The 17178-nt window shown below is 35.0% G+C and overlaps 1 protein-coding gene across 1 annotated transcript in view; it reads right to left on the reverse strand.

The window, feature by feature from the left end:
* Nucleotides 1–17178, reverse strand: part of LOC149737475 (cytoplasmic dynein 1 heavy chain 1-like) — a 56015-nt gene that overhangs the window by 11041 nt on the left and 27796 nt on the right. Inside the window, exons 47-71 of the mRNA XM_089875526.1 lie at nt 16537–16723; nt 16063–16172; nt 15646–15762; nt 14610–14777; nt 13706–13883; nt 13048–13180; nt 12213–12464; nt 11546–11726; nt 9624–9767; nt 9034–9137; nt 8631–8718; nt 8111–8302; nt 7019–7248; nt 6491–6637; nt 6064–6219; nt 5567–5741; nt 5061–5248; nt 4554–4717; nt 3936–4098; nt 3406–3633; nt 2918–3077; nt 1927–2172; nt 1231–1439; nt 600–852; nt 60–191 (exon numbers count right to left, since the gene is read on the reverse strand). Coding sequence (XP_089731652.1) covers nt 60–191; nt 600–852; nt 1231–1439; nt 1927–2172; nt 2918–3077; nt 3406–3633; nt 3936–4098; nt 4554–4717; nt 5061–5248; nt 5567–5741; nt 6064–6219; nt 6491–6637; nt 7019–7248; nt 8111–8302; nt 8631–8718; nt 9034–9137; nt 9624–9767; nt 11546–11726; nt 12213–12464; nt 13048–13180; nt 13706–13883; nt 14610–14777; nt 15646–15762; nt 16063–16172; nt 16537–16723 — 4305 coding nt within the window. The remainder of the gene's footprint in view (nt 1–59; nt 192–599; nt 853–1230; nt 1440–1926; nt 2173–2917; nt 3078–3405; nt 3634–3935; nt 4099–4553; nt 4718–5060; nt 5249–5566; nt 5742–6063; nt 6220–6490; nt 6638–7018; nt 7249–8110; nt 8303–8630; nt 8719–9033; nt 9138–9623; nt 9768–11545; nt 11727–12212; nt 12465–13047; nt 13181–13705; nt 13884–14609; nt 14778–15645; nt 15763–16062; nt 16173–16536; nt 16724–17178) is intronic.

Raw genomic sequence — 17178 nt, forward strand, 5'->3', positions numbered from 1 at the left:
CACTTAAAAACTATAAAAAATTATTAAAATTAGTGTTTTAGAAAACAATTAAACCGAACCTCTGCAGCTTCCTTCTTCAACGTTTCAAGCGCGGTAATAATCCGATCATCATCTAATATTCGCCCTTTTACTTCATTCAGTGTTTGGAGCAAAGATTTTTCCAAATGTCGCAACCGTGATTGATATTCACCCTGGAATACAAATTATTATCAACGAGTTAGTATTTAGTTTATGTACGTTGGTAATAAAGCTATTTTATGAATAATACAACAAAACTATCACCCGAAAACTTGAATACGTGGTAACTCAGAAAGAGGTTTATGAATATTAAACAAAACAACTTCATCATAACATTTGCTTCATTCATTCAATGTATGATGAATTATTCCCTGATAAAGTCTCGCTGGATGGCAGACGAAACATTGGAAATACACTTAGGTTTGATACCAGATGAGCCACCAAAAAATTTTTCCATTATGCCTGGTAGCTGAAGTAACAGAGTAACTTATTTATCCTTGTGTGAGAAATCTCAAAGTACAGGTAAACTACACTATATTCTAAACAGGTGAAGTGCCCTTGTTACATTCACTCATTTATACCTGTAGTTTGAGCAAGTCCGACCGCTTAAGATCCACGTCTGGTCTCTCAGCTCTCAACACTTGGTTCAAACACTGAGCTTGAAGCGATCCTCGTGTTATGGTAAAGTTAATGAACGTAACACGTGAGCAGAGGTCGGGGGGGAACTCTGCTGTTGGGTCGCGCGTGGTGAGGAATATCGTGAATGCAGGTGAAAGGTCAATGTCCTGGTCGCCAATTGTGATCAGAACACGACCTCCCGTTCGTCGAAGCTCACTGGAATATAATGAATGGTATTGTTGTATTTGTAAAGATGATGCATGGTAATTATTAGTAATGTGTTTTAATGTTTAATTGTTTTAATTAGTTTATTCTTTTGTACAAATCTTCTCGTTGTAGCTCAATGGAATACAATGTATTATATTGTTGTATAGATTTTGCTGCTTTGTGCATATTAGTGTAATATAATGTAATGATTATCACAACTGTATTTATGCTACTCAATTTAATTTGTATCTCACTATATAACTTGTGTATAAGTTTTTTATTTCAAAATTTTACTACTCAGCCAAAAGTTATTTTTTTTTTTTTTTTTTTTTTTTTTAATTTGTATCTGACCGCACAGCTTGTACATTATAAGTCAAACCAACTCACCGGTTCAACACAGGGTTCAAGATCGGATCATAACTTTCCACATCTTGCACCAACAATGGGTTCCCAAACCTCAACGAACTTTCAAGGTTCTTACGAAACGCGTTGTCCAAGAATGAGGTTTGTGATATTTTATGCGAAGCAAATTGTTTCATAATGTATTCAGTTGCTTGCCCAGATGGATCGATTATCAAGGGGTAACGGTTGAAACGCTGGGTTAATATAGAAGTTGTTAGGGTTTCTTAAATAAATAAGTTTCATAAATTCTTTTTCATAAACTTTCATAAATATTTTATTGTAAAAAAATTAAAGGGCAAAACAAGAGTTCTAAAACAAAATTGTGGCAGCCTTCTTATTTTTGCTATGTATATGTTTGAACCATTATAAACATTAAAAGGCACTTTTAAAGTAATTTCCTGTGTGTTTTAGGAATTTAGATTTTACAATAACAAGCTCACATATTTCAAGCAACAATGAGTGCAGCTGGTGGCTTTAGCTGCTTAAAACTTAATATACCAAGTCTTATTTTTCATAATACATAGTACGAATAATTGGTGATATGAAAAGGCTGTAACGTAATTTATGGTCTGTTTAAGGATTAAATTTACATTAATGAGCCCCCTCTTTTATTCAGTAGTTAGCTTCATTTTTTTAAACTAACAAAACATACAAACTGAGAAGACTTATTTTAATAAATACCTTCAACATTATAGCGTTCTCAATACACAGATCATCCACAGGGAGTGAGTTTTGCTGCCACTGCATTCGCTCTTCCACGCTCGATAAATATTCAACTCGAGCCAAATCGTGACGGAACTCAATCCCCGCTTGTTGAAGATGGGCCACCCATGTTAAGAACAGGGTTTGACGCATGGATTGGTCAAAGTAACCAGCATATGAGATAAAAGCAGCAGATAATAAACAATCACCAGGCATGGTGGACATCTGGAACAAAATAATGTGATAACATTTAAATAAATTAAAATTTTTTCAAAAATAGTATTAAAAATAAAATTTAAAGAAAAATTCAAAATTCAATATTTCTTGACAAGTTGTTTGAATACTTGTTTTATAACCAGAGGACACTGAGTTTGAAGCGTAATGCTTCTACCACGGTGGGTATTGTGATAGTGTTTAAGTTCTATTCCCCACTGCGTTAAACTAAATGTTATGGCTGGTTTGGCAACATTAATAATTGTTGTGCGACGCGTACACTTAAACGCGCGTCATTAACATTCCTGTGTTTCTTGCATGATTCTTCGTACTCATGTAAACTTCTACTGTTGTGTTTTACTGAGACGTTCGTTTTAAGTTGAATAAAGCCTATGATCAGTTTCGTTCATCTAATAGGTTTCTGACAGGTATGTTCTTGAGCAAGGTACTTATTGACAATTGCTCCAACCTAGTGGCCACTAATGGAGTGTCCATATTTATTATCAGCCATAGTAAAAAAGCAAAACCAAAAACCCACAAACTTACACACGTAGTAACTCGTAAGCGGACACTAGGTGCATAAAACAGGATATACGCGTAATAACGACTGTCATTGCCCCGCCATGCGAGGATAAATAAGTAACATACATGGTAACTGGTACGAGGGCACGAGGTGTATGAAACAGAACACCCTGCCATGTATGAACTTAAAAAGTTGCTTCACCATGCAAGAATAATTAAATCCAATTTTTCCCACCTGGCTTTTGAAAGATTCACTTGTTTGTTCCCATCTTCCCTGTTCTTGCCCCAAACTTTGCAGAAGGCTCGTACTTCGAGTAACTTTCGCTTCAACTGCGATTAACTCTTGCTTGATGGCCTGAGCTTCACTCACAAGCAAAGCATATTCTTCAGTGTATCTGTTTTAACATTATTTTATTTTAACTACATTTAAAAAGTTTTACAGAAAAAATTTCTTCGAAAATATGATCTAATATAAAAAATATCTTTAGTAAAAAGTTAATTCGAAAAAACCAATTAAAATAAACCGTTATGTTTACCCATTGTTTAATAAAATATCATTAACTCAAAAAATATTTTTTAATTTACCTTTTGATAGAAAAATTACTCAAAATAAAATCTTTTTACCCAAAAATATTTTAAACTTACCTTTCAAATAAAATTCAAAAAAATCATTACTTAGAGATTACTTAATTTCTTAGAAAAAACAAAACATGTTTCATTCACCTTTTAATTGAATGTTCAAGATCTGAGATGAGCACCTCAACTTCCTCAGCTTCACTTTGATTATTGATTGCTTTTTGTTCCAACGTTCGTAACTCCCCACGAAGAGGTTCCACACGTTGCAACATATCAGCATATTGTAACTGAGCGATCGCCCATTTGACGAGGGGCCCACACGCCAAACTTGCGCGGTTTATCGTCTCATATTTGTAACTCGGGTTCGAAATGTACCTTGAGAAAATAGTTATTTTTACGTAAATTTGATGATTATTAATATTTAAATATACCTATCTAGATAAGGACAATCATAAAAAAATCTATGATTAGGAAAGGCAGCAACAGGTAAAGTGTTAGTAAAGGCGTGGGCTACACGGATGCAAAAAAACTGTTTTTATTGTATCACATCATAAAATTGCTTTACCAAATGAATGATCAATTGAATTATTAACCACAACACAACAAAATAGAACAGAACAGCAAACTATATGCCTGTCATTATATTTTCCACCTGGCAACAACAAAAAACTACATACCTGTCATTCATAACCTTCCTTGTATAATCGCTGATGTCATCAGTTTGAAAGTTGATGATCGTGGAAATGAAATTATCACGAATAATAATTTGACGAATTGATTTCCAATCAGTTGTATTCTCACCAAGCAACAAACAAATCGACTCCAAACATAATTTCACTCCTAAAATGAAATATAAAATAGAGAATAATAAAAAAATATTTAATGTTATTTTACAAGTTTCCATCTAATTATAAAACAATTTTAATTGTTATCTATTTATAGAATTTGTTTTTTTAAAAAAAGTATGAATTTGGAGGTTTTAAGTAACTGAATACCATTCAGGATTAAGTACTATAAAATTCGAAATAAACATAGATCAATTCCAACCAATAGTATTCTGTAGGAAATACATTTTGCCAAAACCGGCAAATTAAACATACAAAATATGCATTAAAATAAGCCTTGATATGCTAAATATGATCCAGTAAATTAATAAACAGAGGTATTTTATTCAAAAAATATTTTATTTTAAAAATACAATTCAAATAGAATCTTATACCAAAAAATCATTTAAAACAAACAACGCTATGTTAACTAAAATCATGAAAATTTTCCGCCAACAAAGCCATATATACCTGAAGGAGGGTTGGCCATTGATCTGATTTCAACCAAATGTTGTTTCTTGATTGACCGAACAGCAGCCTTTGCATCCTGGACAGCTGGTTCAACCTTCGATAATTCATCCATTACTTTGCTTGTTTCTTCCTTTATATGCTGGTTAAGCTCAGTGAGTTGTGCTCTGTGGAATTTGAGGTTAAAATTGAATGTAACTTATTTATCCTCGTGTGCTGGGACAGATAGTCGTTATAACGCGGGTGTTCTGTTTCACGCACTTTGTGCCTGCTTACACGTTACCACGTATGTAACTTTGTGGGTGACTGTTTTTTGTTGATTTTCAATTGATAACCAGAGCACACTGGGTTCAAAACTCAATGCGGTCACCATTATGGCCTGTGTTTTTGATAAAACACTTTAATTCAAGAAACTAGACTAAGATTTTCAAACTGGTAATCGAAAATGTCCTAACATTTAAAGTTGGCTCAACAAACCAAAGATAACATGAATTTTATTCATTATTCCACCTTATCTGTCTCGATGTTTTCTTTTTATTTTCAGCTTCCTGTTGATCGTGAACAACTTGCTTAAGTTTATCGTTCGCCAAGTTATTCTTAAACTGCAACGCCGTGTTTTTCTGTGATAACTCCTTGCGCAAATCTTCAACTTGATCGACCGTTTCTGATATTTTTCTCAAACCAACGTTCAGGTGAATCTGCAGTTAAAAGATTTATGAGTGAGAATTTAAATAAATATATTATGAATACGCTGTTTTTAAGGTTAATATATTTTCTAGCATGCAAATGAGGGATTTTTAGTTGTATATAACATCTGTAAATAAATGTGGTTTAAAAGTATGCAGCATAAAATATAAAAAAAATATCATTCTTGGAATCTAACTTTTAAAAATGGATAATTAATGTCTCAATATTACTTTCTTTAAATATTACAATAATTTTTAAATTAAACATACAAAATATGCATCAAAATAAGCATTGATATGCTAAATATGATCCAGTAAACTAATTAACACCTGTTGTTCTTCAAGGTCTGCCTTCTTCTCCTGCATTAGCTTTGCGTAATGGTTGATCAAGTCAAGGTATGACCTCGGTGATATTAGTATGGTCCGCGCACCACGCTTGCTAAGTTTCTTATTTGCATTATGTAAGGTTTGATGAATGAATACGCATGCATTCACCACTACATCTCTGTTATAGAAGGATAGCATTTGTATTAGGAATGAATGAAGTAATAAATGTAAATTATATATCCTCGCATGACGGGGCAATGACAGTCGTTATAACACGGGTGTTCTGTTCCATACACCTCATGCCCGCTTACGAGTTACCATGTAATAACTTTTTTTCACTTTTTGTAATGTATGGCTTACAATTTAGACAACCCATTAGGTCAAATGAGTTAGAGCCAATTGCTGATAAATATCTTGAAAAACACGTATGCCCACAATGTTGGCATCAAGCCTCAAATTGTGGTCAAAACAGTATAATATTATATAATACAACATTGTACCTGTGTGTTGGCATGCTTGGTAACTTGCTACAAACAACTGGTAGATATTCAGGAGCTGTGTATTGAGAATTCTCCAAATCTATCTTGGAAGTAAATTCCTTTCCAACTTGAAATAAAGCATCAATTGACCAATCTCCAAACCAATTGAGGACACATCTGAAAATATGTGAAGATTATATGTGAAGATCCTTCCACTGCGTTATCAACTAACCCAGAACTATCCATTATAACCCTAACCCTCTATAGGCCCCAACTAATAACACCCAACCACAAACTAAAATCCCCTAACTACCAACCTCAAACACTTCCCACCAGCCTAATATGTAACGTACTGGAGGATTCTTCAGTAGTTTTCAGTAATGGGATTCTTTATTATCACACCACATAGCACATACAAGCATGGCAGTATAAGCACCAGTAATATCACCTGTTAAACAAAGCAGGTGAAGTTGCAGCTCTGTCCTTCAATCCTTCTTCTGATGGATTCATCGTAAACACAACATGCAGGTTCTTCATAACTTCACCCGTGAACCATTTATATAATTCCTCCTGACTGTCTAGCATCAAACCCTCCCTGGAATGAATGTGAAAAATGTAATTTTTATTATACCAACGTTTTACTTGACTCTATTTTAGAGAATGCAAGTTTTTTATTTTACACACAAACCCCTGAGCCCCTTTGTTGGAGAAATATGTGCTTTAATACAGGCAGGCAACAAAGATCAAAATCAACTATTTTTGTCAGAGAGAAGACAGAGGATAATAAATGTATTTTAAGTCGTAAAAAATTTGTGGTTGAATTTTTTTGAGCAGCAGATGTGTATTATTTGGCTACAGTATTCGTGGTTCGTTTTGCCTTATAATGATTACAAACCAACCTTTGAGACTCTTCTTGCGAAAAGTGTGCATAAATACAGACATATTTCAGCGTATAAAGTTATATTCACAAACCAACCTTTGAGCTCCTTCCTTGCATTGCGTCATCAACGCAGCGTAATCATCTCCTTCGAATAATCCTGGAACCTCCCCGTTTGCGAGGAGCGTATTCATCCTCTCGAGGAAAGACGAGTCGAGGACGTTTGATTCATCCATGATAAACACAATGCGCTCTCCCTTGCATCCGGACCTCCGGAGGACGTTACGAAGATCTTCATCAAATTCAAGCCCCGTGTATTTACGATGGACCTTGGATGGAAAAGTTTGTATTTTATTTAATCCGGAAAGGAGTTTTGTATTGGTACATATTCTGCCAGCTGTGTGTAATTAAAAGGGCTTTTCTGTCAATGGTAACCAAACAACTCAGGCCCCGTGTAAGGCATATATTGTCGATGGACCTTGCATGAAAAGTTTGTATTTTATTTTATATAATCTGCCATATAGGTGTGAAATTAAAAAAGCTTAAGTTGTTGAACCAAAGACCATGGTTTAATCTGCTTCCTGCTTAGACTTTGGATGGGAAAAGTTTGTATTTTCATGTTTCTGTGTAGAAAGCTTTTTGTCAATGGTAAACTAATAAAAATCTAAGTTTAGTCAATTACTCCAGCTCAGTGGTTGGGCACTTGCATTGTAAATAAAGGCTTTCACAGTGTATGTGTCCATGGGCAAGACATTTAACGGACATTGCTCCAACCCAGTGGTCACTAATGAGTTGTAACACACTGGGTGTCAGGGTATAAACCAATCTGGCCTAAAATCTGATGACCCATAGTGTGTCCGCTGTAGGACCTCACCCATATAGAACAAATGTGCACATACAATGTTGGGTAATGGGCCAACTCTGGTTGGTTTAAATCCTAGGTGCCATTAGATGCCTTGCTACAGAACCTCACCCATATACAACTGAGAACAAATGTGCATATACAATTTAAAGCAATGAGCCAACTTTAGTTTAAATCTCAGGTCCCATTGCAGGCCCTGCAGCAGGACCTCACCCACATGGAATAGAATGTTATTACACAATGTTATTAATGGGCAAACTTAGGCCTAAATCTCATGTCCCATGTCGTACCCGCCCAAAATAATATTTATTGCAATCTGCCCTACATACCTTGATCTGGAACACCTTCAATCCATTCATCCAAGCCACAAATCTCGACAAAGTTGTTTTTCCCGAGCCAGAAACACCGATCAACAATAAATGACCTTGTGGTTGCCGGAATATTCGGTCAATACGAAGAACATTATCAAGGACCTCGTTGAACAGGACGAGGGGTACGTCTAATTCCTCCTCATAAAACACCTGTAAGAGCATTCACATAAATAAAGAAATTAATGGGATTGTTTATCCTTGTGCAGTGGTGCAATGCCGTTATAACATTATGTTCTGTTTCAAACACTTTGTACTAGCTTCTGAGTTACCATGCATGTAACTTATTTATCCTCGCATAGTGGGGCAACGACATTTGTTATAACACAAGTGTTCTGTTTCATACACCTGGGGTGCCCGCTTGCGAGTCACCACATATGTAACTTTGTGGGTGAATATTTTAGAAGTAATAAAATGATACGGTATAGTAATAATAATTATACGGTTACTTTAAACATAATCAAAACACCCAATAAAATACCTTCAGTCTTGCTTTTGTGAATTCTCTCAACTCTTCAATATCAACAGGAACATAATCTTTGCTTAACCAGTTGCTGTATAGTATTGGCCTGTAATACAACAGTGTTTAGATTCACAACACAAACATATATATATATATAAGGTATTGGGATCCTACAGCATATATAAAGAAAAATCTCCTATATTGGTCTAAAATCAAAGCATTTTAAAAATCATCTTAATATATACACTAAGTTTTACAAACACATGCTACAATGTATATGGATCATACAACATAAAAGCATCATATTTATATAACTGTGATCTTTATAAATTAAAAACATGTACATGCACAATGTATGGCTTATTCCTATATTTACATTTCAGGAAAATAAAATTTAAAAATACAATAAATAAACAAAAACCTCTTCAATGCAATTTCCTTTGTTATATTTGGAAAGTGTTTCAATGCAATCATATCAATGTTTTCATCGGCCCATTGTCTTTCTTCATTGTATACAAGACGGTCCTAAACAAATACAATGTTTTACAGGATTATAAACACCAGACCCTAATTATAAACAAGGTTTTATGGAACTACAAACACTTTATCATTAATGTTTTTCTCAATCTCTATGTTTAATGTTACGATTGAGTAATTTTGTGTTACTAGTATATAAGCTAAGTTTGTGTGCCAGAGAGTCATTTTAATATTAGATACAATGTAACAAGTGGTGTTTTTTAGTTAATGTTATAGTCACTGACTTAAGCAACTGTATTTTTCCACCCACAAGAATAAACAACTAAGAATATTAAAAATTTACAAAAAATAACTTATTCTTAACCGCAGTCATTCTAACACTGCATGCATTGGATCAACAAGTCGTGTTATTTAGTGACACCTTGTGTCAGTTCTTAAACCAATCAATAACACCCATGTAGTTATACACCTTGTGTCAGTTCTTAAAACAATTAAAGTTAAACCAAACAACAACACCGATGTAGTTCTACCCACCTGAAACAAACGCAACCCTTCATGGGCCCATATTCTAACCAGACCTTCCACAGCCAGTGTTTCGAGGTGACGCAAAGCTTCACAAATACCTCGTACCCAACGTGACATTTCACGAGGCGAGTAAATATAATGCGGCTGCATGTCCTGGAAGAAACAAATAAAATATATTAAGATTTATTCATATAAACGTTTGTTCTGGAAATAAAATAAACATTATATTCTTGAAAAAAATGGCTTGCATTTCAAGCCATATTTCATACCACACCAATATAGAATAGAATGTGCTTATACAATGTTGGGGTAATGGGTAGGGATGTGCCGAGCCGAGCCCGAACTCAAAAGCTCGTGCCCGAGCGTCTCCTTTTTTGACGCTCGGCGCTCGGCTGAAAACTGGGCCGAGCGCCGAGCCTTATGCTATAATGTTGCACGCGAGAGCGAAAAATATTAAAAATGAAAAAAGTGAAGCTACTAAGAGATAACGAGACTAGTCAGCGTAGCTTTCTCTTTAATTATTTTTCGTTCGTTGTGAATTTGCTCTCTCGCAAGTAACGAATCGCAACGTCAGCGAATTTGCCCGTATCGAATTACAGCAGGTGTCGAATTACACGAGCGCCCAATGTTTTCCTATCACATTTTAAATAAAAAGCCAAAAACTCTTAAACTTTTTTATAATGAAATAATATAAATTGCTGCAACCACGGTTTTGCAACCACAGAGTTTTGCAACCTCTAAGCCACCTTTACCGCAGACACGCACGCAGCCAGAAAGTGCTAAGACGCACACACACGCGTTGCATTCAATATAACATTCCTTCGCTTGAAATTAAAACAATTTTTCATTCAATTGTTACGACACGTGTCCTATCGCAACGTAACTATTAATTATGACGTTTTATAATATAACAATCGGGAGGAATGTGCCCACTGCCCAAGTTGGGCAGCCCAACCAACCACGAGATCAAAACATCGTGTATCAGCGTCACATTTTTACACTCTGCGCCGGCGTATGAAATAAAGGAAGACGCATGCGGTAGCATACATTCCACACGTAACAAACGAAGCAATCGTTGTGAATTTATTCTCGTGAAAAATGACGTAATGAAACTCTGGTTCTCGTGCGGCGCCATCAAACGATGTTTTTTGGCTTCTGTCCAAGCTCGACCGGGACGATACTATGTAATATCATATTACAATTTATGTTGGTTCCAATTTACTGATAGCGTCGCTCCTCGCTCTTATATTTGCACCAATTAAAATTCACATAATTGCGATTTACCTGCATTTAAACTAATCATCAGAAACAAAAATTACACACAAACTACAGATCGTATGGAAGCGAATAAAACACGATTGTTTTCCAACAATCTCGTTTGTGATGTAACGATCGTAAAGGTTTATTCTGACGTAAATAATCGTTACATTATCCAAGATGAACATGCGTAGAAACTTGCTAGTTGCGCCACTGGCTGTAACGGTTATAAATAATTTTTTAATTAAATATTTTTTGTATGAATTTTACATTTTGCAACAGTAGGAATTATGAAAAGCGAGACGCGTCTTTAACCGCAAACCACGTGTTCTGTATTATTTTGATCAGCGGCGCTTTTCGGCTGAATAGGAACGCATTCTCGTACCCTTTCTCCTTGATGACGTCATAGATGCTCGGGCTCGGGCTCGTGCCGAGCTTTTCGTTGAAGCTCGGCGCTCGGCGAACCCGAGCTTTTTCAACTTCAGCACATCCCTAGTAATGGGCCAACTCTGGATTAAAACCAGAGTCCCATTGAGTGCCACGTTGTAGGACCTCACCCATATAGAATAGAATGTGCATATACAATGTTGGGAGTATTGGGCCAACTTCACCCATATAGAATATAAATACAGACCTAACCACTGAATATAACAAACTGTACAAATGCTACAAACCTGTGTAAAACGGTCCTGAGACATCACATAGAATTCCACCATAGCGTTGGTCAATGGATCCACATAAGGCCTTAATGAAGGCACCATACGTAACATGGCACGGTTGAATGTGCTGTAGATCTGCTTGAGTGAAGCAGGGCCAGGGTGGTCAACGTATACAACAGGTATGTGGCGTAAGAATCTAAGATTTATATTTGATATAAAAATTGAAATATAAATAAGAATCTAGAATTTGTATTTCGGTTATAGGTTCTACTTGACCATTTTATGTAAGTGTCACATGGTTTCTGGTTTTACAACAGCATAGGCTGTGTAAATTTTTACTTTTTTAAGATTTAAACTTTTTTTGAAGTTCTATCAGAAAGAATAAAGGACTGATGATGTTGCTTTAAGAGAAATAGATATTTTTAGAGTAAACTATTGGTTGGGCTTGATTTTTGCATTTTTCGTATTTTGTCTTAAAGGTTATTTTATAATAAGAATCGTCCAACTTTATGAGCATTATATAAGTGCCAGATTCACACAATTCATTTTATTTGTTATAACATTTAAGCATAGCAACCAACCAGCAGTGAAATAAAACTAAAAGCAAGTTTATGCTTATAACTGAAGTGTTTAACCCATGCAGACATTATATTTTGTAAATATAAGCATACAAAGCAATCACCTGTGAGATAAAGGTTTTCTCCCAGGGTCAGTGGGTGGGTTGCAAGCCCCTACTATTTGTATTCGTTCTAATTTGATCCAGGTACGATCCGAAGTCCGATAGAATCCACCATGTTCAACCATCTGTCTCAGGAATGAAATAACTCGTTGTGTTCCGTATTTATCCATGTCTGGTAAGTTGATTTCATCGCAGAACAACACAAGCCACTTGTTTAGTTGGATTGGTGCGAGTACAGTTCCACGGGGTGTCCATCTAATGTACAATGGTATGTATTATAACATGGGTTGTGACAAATTTGGCTAAGGGAGCCATGATAGCCATATTATAAGTGAACTATGAAAAAAGTCATAAGCCATATTATAGTGCCATGAAAGCCATATTATGTAATATGAGCGCCATACAATATTTTTAAATCCTCAATGTAATCAATGGGTAATTAAAACACCCGGCAATCCTTATTCCAGATGTTACATGGATAGTTTTGGTTGAGTGTTAGAAATAGATTGTTTCGTTATAGAAAATTACAGGAAAGTTTTATTTTTAACATTGGTATCTGTTAATATTGGAATCAAATTTGTTTCATGGGAATTCGTGTCTAACTATCCCTGCCTCCCTTGTGTTTTAAAATTTTTTAAAGTCTATGATTCTAGCTAAATACAAATTAATTAAATTTTGCGGTACAGCAGGAATTTTGTTGGTATTTTATCAGCATGCCTTGAAAAGTGTAAAAAATCAAGACATTCAAGACAAGCTACCTAAGCAAGCAAGCGTGTAAAAACGCAGGTTTTAATCAATACACACAAACAATTTTATCCTAAAAATGGCAACAACTCACTTGTATTCACAATAATGATCAAATGTTTTAAGCAGTAACTCAGGTGTTGTTGCGCTGGAGAAGTTCAAACCAACAACCTCCATGTCCGGTAAAGCTCGTAACGCGGAGAACAAAGTCATGGTTTTACCAGAACCTATAACATGATAATAATAATTTTAGTAATAATGTTATGTGTATTATACAATTGCCCCAAACCCAGTGGTCACTTATAAGTTGTCTCAATTGTGGTCATACGCTAAATGAAAAAAACAAACAAGGTGTATGAAACAGAGTTTTGTAACGAGTGTCGTTGCCCCACCATGCGAAAATATATAAAATACGTAACAGTATTATACATATATTTATATAACTACCAGAATCTTAGAAATTTCAAATATAATATTCCATTGTGTTGCTGATGCTAGCAGGTACAGTGTAGTTTTCCAAACATGTATGTGATTTGCATAATATATTGTCTGGCTATTTTTACCAGAGATAATATATTGCGTATTGCGAGGGTGCACAAGTTTTAGGTAAATGTAAAAGTGTGTAGTATTCCAAAAAATGTGATTAACACTCCATAACATATCTTGTGGTGTTTTATATGGTGTTTGAAAATTTATTTATTAATTTGTGTGTTAATGACCATCATTCTAATTTAATTTAGTCTATTACATACCTGGTGGTCCACACAATATCATTGGTTTATGTTCAGCTAGCCAAGTATAAAGTAAAGCTTCATGACGAACTGTATCTAATGTTGGTACCACTACATCAGGTGCGGCAACTTTGTGTGTTTCAACTTCAACTTGCGGAACCTTGTTGATCCATGGACTCCATTCGCCATTCATTGATACCTGGAAATATATATATATATATGTATGCTGTATAATGTATACAGTGGTGCAGCCAGAAAAAAAATAAGAGGGGGGGGGTTATAATAAAAAAGTTTTTTTCTTTAATTTTTTTTTTGGTTTAAAAGGGGGGGGGGTCGCGACCCCCTAAACCCCCCTGGCTGTGCCACTGCATATATATATGCATTATGTCAGGGATTATGCATAGGTTATATGGTTTAGAATGTTAGAAATGAACATGTAACACCAGAATCATACCAGAATAAGAGACTGACGTGTGCCATTTATGCAAAATATATATCTTTTATATTATACAGTTTATTTGACTTGATTTTTGACTGTTTTGTATTTCATAGCACTTTAACACAAATACATTCAGATTTCTTTCCTTTTGGGATTGCTTAGATTTCGTTCTGATTATTTGATGTTAAAAATTTAGCCAAACTACGAATGTTTAGGCAAAACAGTAAAACTAACCATTAATTCCGTTATTTTACCAGTTGTAAATGTATGAAGTTATTGGTTAATTCATGAATAATAGAATATAAATTATGATTTGATTGCAATGTATAAAACTAGGGGCCTAACAGTACAGAGAAAAACAAGGAGACTGTTTAGGAAAATTAATAGAAATACATTCGTGTGTAACAAAAATTATAACGGACTACAACTTCATATTAAAAGCATTCAAAGAATAAACGGATACATCCATGTATAACAAAATCTCACCTCAAAATCAATGATATCCATATTATGTTGAGTTGGTAATGTTATATTAGTTGAGCGTTTAATATATTGAGCAAGTTCTTCTCTAATCTTAAGTTTTCCATCCCCAGCAAATGACCATAGGATGGAATATAGAATGTATTTCTGCATGTACTTCTCCAATACAGATGGCTGAATTGAAATATTACTTGAATGTATTACACTGGATTTTTAAGTTACAGTATTTCATGCATTATCTGCACTTGTAATAAAACAATATTTCAAAAGAGCGGAAAAAATCTAATACATGAAATGATAATAACGTTTATTAAATTTCTGGTATACTTGTGAAAATGTGTTTAAAAGTGTTTCTGTATAAGCATGAATCAACCATACAACATCAAATAAATGATTTTGCTAAAACTATAAATTTTGACTGATTGTAAGATAAAAGGCTTAACAGTGTTGCATTATTAGGATATTAAAGATAAAAATATATAACAGAGAAAGTTCTGTATTAATTTGATATGTAAACAACCACTTTAATAAGAACACCCAATTTTGCTCATAAACTAAAAAAAGTATACTTACAAAAATTCAAAATAAACAAAACCTTTATACATACGAATTATATGAATGAATGAATGAATGAATGTAACTTACTTTATCCTCGCGTGGCCGGAAAACGACAGTCGTTATAACACGGGTGTGCACCTCGCGCCAGCTTACGAGTTACCAAGTATGTTACTTTGTGGGTGATTGTTTTTTTTTTTGGATTTTTTTTCATTTTTATGTATGGCTGATGGGTGATTGTTTTTTTTTTGGATTTTTTTTCATTTTTATGTATGGCTGATAATTTGGACAACCCATTAGTGACCACTGCGTTGGAGCAATTGCCGTTAAGTGTCTTGCCCAAGAACACATGCGCCCACAATGGTAGCAGCGACGAGCCTTGAACCCATTACCTCTGGGTTAGAGAGGCAGACGCGCTAACCACTACACCACGGCGCCGGACAATGATTACATGTTCAGTGCAAATGAAGCTAATGTAAATAAATACCTGCATGGGAAAATCAAAGTGACTTTGATTATATTGTTGTACATTCCTTATGCCTTGACTTATCATTGAAAACAAGGAACTTAATGCTCGGTGTTTCGTAAAATCCATCACATGCTCCTGCACAAGGGGTGGTATTTAATGTTTGCATGTATGGTAGGGTGGGGTAAGATCGGCCATGTTTCTTTCTATTTTATCGTCCCATTTGGTCATAAACAAAGAATATTTACAGAAATATATAGCTGTATCCTCACGACTCTAAAATATCGTTCTAAATTGTTAAAAACCGGATTAGGGAAAATGGGATATTATATGCTAAAGGTATATCCATCTTACCCAACAGTTCTATATAATAAACAACATTAGCAGAATATACAATATCAACCTTACCCTAAGCAATACATAACATCCACAACTAACCTGATTCTCAGCAAACAACAAGGAATTAATAACCAATCCATCAGCAGTTAGGAAAGGTAGAATCACGTCGCAACAATCTTTCTGTACTTTCATGTTTGGTGAAGTTACATCTGTAAAACAACTACAAGTTAAGATCATCAAGCGTATATGTCGGGGTTACAGGGCCAAACGTGGCTTGAATCCCAGGTCCTCGACAAGGACCTCACCCAGTGGCAAAGCCACAAAAATAGGGGTTTTTATATAAAAATATACAATAATTCAATTTACCAAAAAAAAACACTTTTTTGTAAAAGGTCGCACCTCCCCTTTTTGATTATAAAACCTATACATATTAAATGGATAATCTACGTTATAATAAACAAAGGAGTTGTTTTTTAAGGGGAGGTCATGAACCCTGAAACCCTCTAGCTGCTCTACTGGCCTCATCCGTGTAGAATAACATCATCCAAAATCAGAGTCAAGTTCAAAACCAACCTTCCGATTTTTCTTTGTCCTGAAACATTGTGTTTACACCGACCAACTCACTCTCAGTTTGGTCGAGTGGTGTTGAACGTAATCGATCCAAGTAATTATGGAACAACATATCGGTGCTAACAATATCTGGTGAGAACCACAGCATACCACATCGTGATACGGTCGCTAATGTAGCGTATTTCAAATCCTGTTGAAAAAAATGTTGCATTATCTTTGGCTCTAAATAACACCGTAACGAGGTAACACAGAAATCTTATCGTATTAAATTGTTTTTGGTTTCAAGCACTTTAAAGGCGTAATATAGACATCATGATAAACATAGACATCTTTTTCAAATATGGTATAAAGATCTCATAAAATAAATGGCAAGTATTATAATGGGTGTCTTGCTGTTAACCGTGTAAGGTGGTGGACTATCCACCTCACCCAGCTTTGATGTATAGAACAACATTTATGTTTTAACCAAGAGATCCATCTACTGGTATATAATAACAACTAAACTTCCATATAGCGCACCAAACAGGTGTATATAGTAGGGTGGGGGAAGATGGGACACCTTTAGCACAAAATATCTAAGTATCCTGATCAAGTTTAAAACAACTAACGGTCGCCTATGGGAGTCGTAAGGATATAGTTTCATAA

Source organism: Ciona robusta, chromosome 3 (genome assembly GCF_009617815.1).
Source record: "Ciona robusta chromosome 3, ASM961781v2".
Taxonomy (NCBI): domain Eukaryota; kingdom Metazoa; phylum Chordata; class Ascidiacea; order Phlebobranchia; family Cionidae; genus Ciona; species Ciona robusta.